This window comes from Penaeus monodon, chromosome 26 (genome assembly GCF_015228065.2).
Source record: "Penaeus monodon isolate SGIC_2016 chromosome 26, NSTDA_Pmon_1, whole genome shotgun sequence".
NCBI lineage: Eukaryota > Metazoa > Arthropoda > Malacostraca > Decapoda > Penaeidae > Penaeus > Penaeus monodon.
Genome location: NC_051411.1, coordinates 23,513,888 through 23,521,545, shown reverse-complemented (window position 1 = coordinate 23,521,545; position 7,658 = coordinate 23,513,888). Strand labels below are relative to the sequence as shown.

The window sequence follows — 7,658 nt, the reverse complement described above, 5'->3', positions numbered from 1 at the left end:
AGGAACGGGCCACTGCATCCTTGCGCGTCCGAGAATGTACGTTCCTCTATGCACACACCACGGCTGCTCAGCAAGATGAACTAACCGTAATATGTCGGATATTCCTTTTTGCCCGCGCGCGCGCGCGCGTGTGTGTATGTGTGTGTGTGTGTGTGTACAGTATATTCAATCCTGACCAACATATTAATGCCGGAATGAAATTCGTTCATTTGTTTTCTTACTTTAATCAACTTTATAAAGTCTCATATATTCAAGATTCTTTGTTTATAAAGATCCATCATTAGTATTGATCGAAAAGAACTTTATACCTACTGAACAAACAGATAAAAATGGTAGAAGAGAAAAGAAGTTGTGTCTTCCTAGCTCGCTCATCCTCCCTATTGAAAATTTATCGAGAGAGAGAGAGAAAGAGAGAGAGAGAGAGAGAGAGACAGAGAGAGAGAGAGAGAGAGAGAGAGAGACAGAGACAGAGAGGGAGAGAGAGAAAGAGTAAGCATTTGGATGGAGGGAGAGAGGCAAAGGAGAAAGAGGTAAGGAGTGAGGAAGCGAGGGAAAGCGAGAGAGGTAAGGAGTGGGATAGCGAAGGAAGAAGAGATGGAAGGAGAGATACAGAGAAAGACAGAAAGGAAAGGAGGTAGCGAGAGGGAGAGAAAGTGATAAGTCCAAGAGAGAGAGATCGAAGAGAGGCAAAAAGACAGTTATGAAGACAGAAAAGACATATAAAGAGGATGAGAGGGAAGGGAATGGTAGAGCGAGAAAAAAAAGAGGAAATACTTAGAAAGTGAGAAAAAGAAACAAAACAGACACGAAAAAAGATATTCACCGACACACAGCTATGGGATTTGAGAAATTCATTATATGGACACTAATATTCGCCGGAATATTGGACCTTTATTCGAACAGACAAGACATGATTGGGCATAATTTTTTGACTTTCTTCAAACTTGACTTTCTCGTTTCATTTTCGAGTACAAGAATGTCTGTACAGAGTCATCTTTGACACAAGAAAAATGGAAGAAAAAATAGCTTTCCATAAGAGAAAAAAACGAAAGAAAAACGACGACTGAGAGAAAAAAGGAAGTAAAAAATAAGCGAAGGGCATTTTTTTCTCTCCGTTTCTATCTCCATCCTGTTCTCAACTCTAAAGGCCCATGTTTCTACCTCTATTTATTCCACGCTCTTTCTCTCTGACCACTCTCTCTCTCTCTCTCTCTCTCTCTCTCTCTCTCTCTCTCTCTCTCTCTCTCTCTCTCTCTCTCTCTCTCTCTCTCTCTCTCTCTCTCTCTCTCTCTCCTATCCACCCGTTTAGCTGTTTATCTATCTCTCAATCTATTCCTCGGATTTTATCTGGTTTTACAACTAAATACCAATTTTGCCTCTTTTATATCCAAAGTATGTTTATTAATCGGCATTCTTACTCCTATTTCACCTCACATGGTGATAAGGCTTTTGCTATTGGCTAGCTTCAGTATAAATGCTGCTTGAGAAATAGCAGACGAGCACCTTCTGAAGTTCTTTGTTTGGCTCCGCGGGGAAAAGACTTTATGCAGTACGTGGCTTCAGTCTCATTGGAAGAGGGGGCGTAGAATGAAGAATTATGAAAGAAGGAAGTGAAGGATATGGAGATGGAGGAAAAGGAGACGAGGGACAAATAATTTGAGAAGGAAGAAAGGAAGACCAGAGAGCGAAGGGATTCGAGGAAGAGGAGGAAACAAGGGAACGAAGGATTTGGAGGAAGAAGAGACAAGGGAATAAAGCAATAGGAAAAAGAAGAAAAGATAAAAGGGTGGAGGATTTGGAGGAAGAAGAGACGATAAGGGAATGAGGAGATGGAGAAGACGGCCACTGTGGGAACAAAGTCTAGGAAGCAGGCGAAGGAGGCAGAGGAGAGTAAACGAGGCTGAGGCAGGATGATCTGCGGTGTGTGGGATTCACAGCCATTTATGAGAGAAAAAAATAAGTAAATGAATAGGTAAAACATCTGATATAGAATCCAAAGCAACAGAAGCGTAGAGCAAATATGAAAAGGACGTATAAATAATATTCTATCGGATATGAAAAGCCTGTAAATATTTCTCTAATATATCAATTATTTTATATCAACTTTTTTCGCAAATTAACAGGGTGCTTATATTTCAGGTAAAAATAACAAGCAACATATCCATATCCATGATGTGTATGTGAGTATATGTTTTTTCTTTTTTTCTCTCTCTATCATTCTATGCGTGTCCGTGTTTGTCGGTGTGTTTACCACCATGAGTAGATGCATTGGAGACAACCAGATTGTGTTGTTTATACGTTGTCTGAAACCCAAACGACTTCAGCGGCAAGTTCCAGGTAAAATCTTGTTGACGGAGGTAAGCTCTTGAGGGGACGTGGTTACGAGATATGCTGGTGAAGATAAAAGTCCAGACGGCTGGGGGAGCAGGGGGAGAGAGAGAGAGAGAGGGGGAGAGAGAGAGAGAGAGAGAGAGAGAGAGAGAGAGAGAGAGAGAGAGAGAGAGAGAGAGAGAGAGAGAGAGAAAGGGAAGGAGACAGAGAGTTACATTAATCACTCCATTCATGTAGGTGTTTTTTTTTTCTTACATCTCTCTCTCTCTCTCTCTCTCTCTCTCTCTCTCTCTCTCTCGTCCCCTCCTCTCTCTCTCTCTCTTCTCTCTCTCTCTCCTCTCCCCTCTCTCTCTCTTCTCTCTCTTCTCTCTCTCTCTCTCTCTCTCTCTCTCTCTCTTCTCCCCTCTCTCTCTCTCTCTCTCTCTCTCTCTCTCTCTTTGCTTCTTTCTTCCTCTCTTTCTCTCTTTCTCACCCTCCCTCCATCCTTACCTTTCTTCCTCTCTCTCTATCTCATTTTGTACATTTTTTTGTCTTATATAACTGTACCCAGACTCGTCCCGCTTACTGCCCCGGGCGAGAGTAACTAGTTCTACCTTGTATGAACTATGGACTATGGAGAAAGAGGTGTGTGTGTGTGTGTGTGTGTGTGTGTGTGTGTGTGTATACATATATATTTACACATATATATATATACACATATATACATATATATATTATTAGATAGATAGATAGAAAGGCAAAGACAGGTAGATGGGTAGGTGGATATGAATATATGAATCGATAGATAGATATCTTGGGCGACAGAAAAGGCACACGGGCTGATCGCAAAGAGACAGCCCATGTTACCGCCTAACTGAAAGACAGGGAGAAGATTGTACAACAGAAATTGAAGGTTTAAACGATCTGTTCTGTTCTTGACAAAGTGATTGTGTTGCAGGCTGCTTGGTAGAGAGAGTCAACTGAACTGGTTTTTTTTTCTACAACCGCCTGCAACCTGCAACTTGACGCCCAATGAAAGTAAAAGTGGTCATAGGAAAATTGTTGCATAAAAAGTGGCAGTGATTGGTGCAGCGGAAGGTGTGTGTGTGTGTGTGCTAGTGTGTGTCTATTTGTATGTATTTGTGTGTGTGCATGTGTTTGTTCGTGTGCGTATTTGCTCTTGTGTGTATGTATTTGTGCGTATCTGTGTGCATTTTTGTGAAAGGAGAGGGGCTAATGACAAAATACAGATTAAACATATTCATATGTATGCCTGCGTGCGTGTGCGTGCGTGTGTGTGTGTGTGTGTGTGTGTGTGGTTGTGTGTGTGTGTGTGTATGTTTGTGTGTGTGTGTGGGGGGGTATGTGGGTACTAATATTGCGGGGGTTTATTTATGTGTGTATACATCGATCTTACTGCATGTCTTATCTAGTATTTTTGTAAAGAAATAGTAGCGGTTTATCTATTTACTCCTGTATCATTATTGATGTGCCGTTGTTCTTGTTTTTTTCCCCACAAAGGTCTGTATGTTTTCATTTGCATTGATGTTATTCCTGTTATTATTTATAATATAGAATATCAAGATCTCACCAATGAATATGTTAAAAAAAAAGACTAAGTATACAACAACATTTATTTCAAAGTTTATCATACTTTTTAGATTGTATAAAATATGAACACGAAGCAGATGAAATTACTTAAGTATATCGTCATCTCATTTCATTCATTGAAATGTAAACACCATTTAGTAACACATATATGACACTCGCATCAAAATATATATATACATTTGTAACACCTAAGCCTGACTCGGGCAGCTTCCTTTACTGGTTTCTTGGGACACTGGATAAGTGAAGTGTATGAATGTTTTATGTTTGTTTGTTTGCTTGCTTGCTTGCTCGCTTATTTGTGTGAATGTGTGCTTGTCTGTGCGTTTGGAACAGCATGCATTCCTTGAAAATAGTGAGCGGCCAGCGCAACCGATCGGATGGTTGCAACCCGGAAGTAAAACGCAGCGTAGACCTAGAGTCTACGGGAAGCCTCTCCGCATTTCGCCACCTCCTAGTGGTATCCGCACTTCCCGGGCACGGTGACGGTGAAGGGGTACCTCTGCCTATCCGTCACGGTGGTATACTTGGTCACGTACTCCGTGTTGGTGACGTAGGCCGGGGTGTAGTGCACGTTGGTCTGCACGAGCGTCTTGGTGACCTTGGGCCCGACGGGCTTCTTGGGCACGGGCAGCGGCGCCGCGGTGACCGTCACCGTCGTGGTGATCGGGACGCGGACCGTCTCCACGATCGTGTTCGTGGTAACGATGGGGTACGGCACCACCTCCGTCGTGGTGAATTCCGGCACCAGTACAAGCGTTCGCGTCTGTGTCTTGTCCACGGGAATGATCTGAGACGACGGGCGGGTCAGCGTGACGACCTCCGTAACGAGTGACGGGACGACCGTCAGCTGGATGTTGGTACGGGTCTCGTACTCGGGGTTCGTCAAGGGCAGCGTCACCGACTCGTAGTACAGGCCCTGCGACACCTGTCAAAGAAAACGGAGCGGAAGGGTCAGTTGAACGGGGGACTGGAAAAAAATGTGAACGTGCGTGTGGATAGATTAACCAAAGTAAATGCTTATGTTGAAAGAACAGAACAGACTAAATACGATAGGTAAGAAGAAATAAAAGGGGAATAGGTAAGAAGAAAAGGGCAAGAAAGCAGGAAAACGTATTAAGATAGAGAGATGATGCAGCCAGGGGGAGCGGGAGGGAAAGGTAAGAAAAGGGAAAAGAAAGAATGGAAGAGAAAGCAAGTGAAATTAATTTAGTTCAGTAACTAACTACCTGTGTCACTCAGTCAGACACCAACGCCATCGTCACTAATCAGCAACTTATCATTCATCAATCTGACGTCATCCTCAGCTCACTCAACTGCGTACTCACCTTGCCTACAATCTCTCATCACCGGTAAACCATTTACCAGCTTGACCTCACTCTCCATTCACTCACCATCGTTACAATTACTCATGACCAACACACTTTCACCAGTAAAGCGCGACGCACTCACCACTCACTCGCTGAAACAGAAACCATCGCTCACCGCGGCGAAAGAGTCACCATTTACTCATCGAAAAGACTCACCGACGTTTCATATTCCGTGTAGACGGCGTAGACCGTCGTCTGCAGTAGCTTGGTGACGTAGTTGGTTAGCGTGACGTATTTCGTGTCGTAGATGGTAGTAGGGAAGTAGAGAGGACTGACGGCGGTGCTGTAGATGGGCACCTGGGGGGGGGGGAGTTGTTCATCAATGCGAATGCCATGGAAGAATCTTCTTCGTTTATATATATCAATATATATATACATATCCATATATATATATATATATATATATATATATATATATGTATATATATATACATATACATGCATATATATATGTATATGTATATGTATATATACATATACATATATATATATATATATATATATATATATATATATATGTGTGTGTGTGTGTGTGTGTGTGTGTGTGTGTGTGTGTGTGTGTGTGTGTGTGTGTGTGTGTGTGTGTGTGTGTGTGTGTGTGTGTGTGACTGCTACGATGGTCCAGTGGATAGAGCACTGGACTGAGACCCTCGTAGTCCCGAGTTCAATTCCCCGCCGCAGCAGTCGTAAAAACGCTTGCGTTCTGACTGCTGGCTCGAGCCCGAGAAAAAGACATATCGCCTTGAGAAGTCAAACGCATGTGTCGTAGGGAAAGTCGCCGCCGCGGCGCAAACCGCGGTTGATTGGGAAGGGCACCCAATCAGGCAAGGGTGGCACTGCTATATAACCTCTCAGTAGTGAATTGGGAGAGGCTTATGTCCTGCAGTGGAATGAATGGCTGTAAAAAAAAAAAAAAAAAAAAAAAAAAAAAAAAAAAAAAAAAAAAAAAAAAATATATATATATATATATATATATATATATATATATATATATATATATATATATATATATATACATATATATATATGTATCTGTGTATGTGTGTGTGTGTACACATATATATATGTATATACATACATTTGTGTGTGTCTATGTGTGTCTGTTTATTTGTGTGTGTACCAGTATGTGTGTGGATAGATAAGAATAGGAACCTCCCATGAATAGGAGAGATGACAACACATCAAATTAGGCGTCCTAGGGCAATAATTAGATGATCCTTGAAAGGAAGAAGGAATTTTCATTCTCATATCAGTCAGAGGTTCCTTAACATTTGAAGGTGGACATTGGGTTTGAATTACCCGTTAAGCAATATAAGCACGTGCTAGGATACCATAGCAAGAGAAGGCACCACAAAATTCTGACACCATACCTGCAGCCATCGAATCTTTGGCATCGTAAATAGACCATGTTCTGAGAGCAACTCTGTATCCTTTGGCTATCTATTATTGAGTCGACAAGCTTTAAGCTCTATCCTTTTGAAATCTTAGTTGCGGGAACCATTAAAAGGACTGAAAGAACCAATAAAACGCCATTAGAAGGCCCAGAAAGGTACCACCGGAAAGGCCGAAGGGAAAATCCTTGGAAGGACCGGGTGACATTATGGGAAAGATGAGTCCACTACTGGAATGGCTTATGGGGCACTATAGAAAGGCCGAGGGGCGCCACTGAAAGGGCTGGAGGGCACGGCCGAAAGGATGCTGCTACTTGAAACGACCGAAAAAGTGCAATTGGAAGGACCGAAGAATCACCGCTAGAAGAAGAGGAAGAAGCCATTAGAAAGGCTGAGAAGACATCATTGGAGAGCCTGTGGGGACACACAGGAGAGACCAAAGGGATCTCTATCGGAGGACTGAAAGGTCACCACAGGATGGGTCGTGGGGACGCCACTGTAAGGCGAGGCTCAGTTGTTCGAAGGCCGAATGCAGAAGTACTGCCTACATCCTACTGCGCAAGTAGACCGAGTTCGGGGATAAAAGAAATCGGATCTTAAAGTTGAAGAGAAAAAATAAATACGATATATATAATACATATGTATATATATATAATATATATATATATATATATATATATATATATATATATATTATATATATATACATATGTGTCTGTGTGTGTGTGTGTGTGAGTATGTGTGTGTGAGTGTGTGTATGTGTGTGTGCGTGTGTGTGTATTATACTATCACAATGCTTTGCTCGGGCAGCGCAGCGCCGGCGGCTCCCCCGCTACTCACGTAGTTCTCGACCGTCTCGTACTGCGTGAACTGCTTGGTGACGGGGAAGCAGGGCCGGGGGCCGGGCACCAGCTTGGCGTCGACGATGATCCGTAGGGTGATGTGCTGGTATCCTGGTCGTCGGCAGGTGGGGCTATGT

The 7,658-nt window shown here is 42.7% G+C and overlaps 1 protein-coding gene across 1 annotated transcript; it reads right to left on the bottom strand.

Annotated features, from left to right (window-relative positions):
* Positions 1–3,930: 3,930 nt before the first annotated feature.
* Positions 3,931–7,609, bottom strand: LOC119590010 (mucin-2-like; the record flags this gene model as incomplete). Its single annotated transcript, XM_037938720.1, is given in 3 exon segments — positions 3,931–4,846; positions 5,445–5,585; positions 7,520–7,609. Coding segments are annotated over 3 exon segments (705 nt in total), but the record flags the coding sequence as incomplete, so codon positions are not given.
* Between the last annotated feature and the right edge of the window lie 49 nt (positions 7,610–7,658).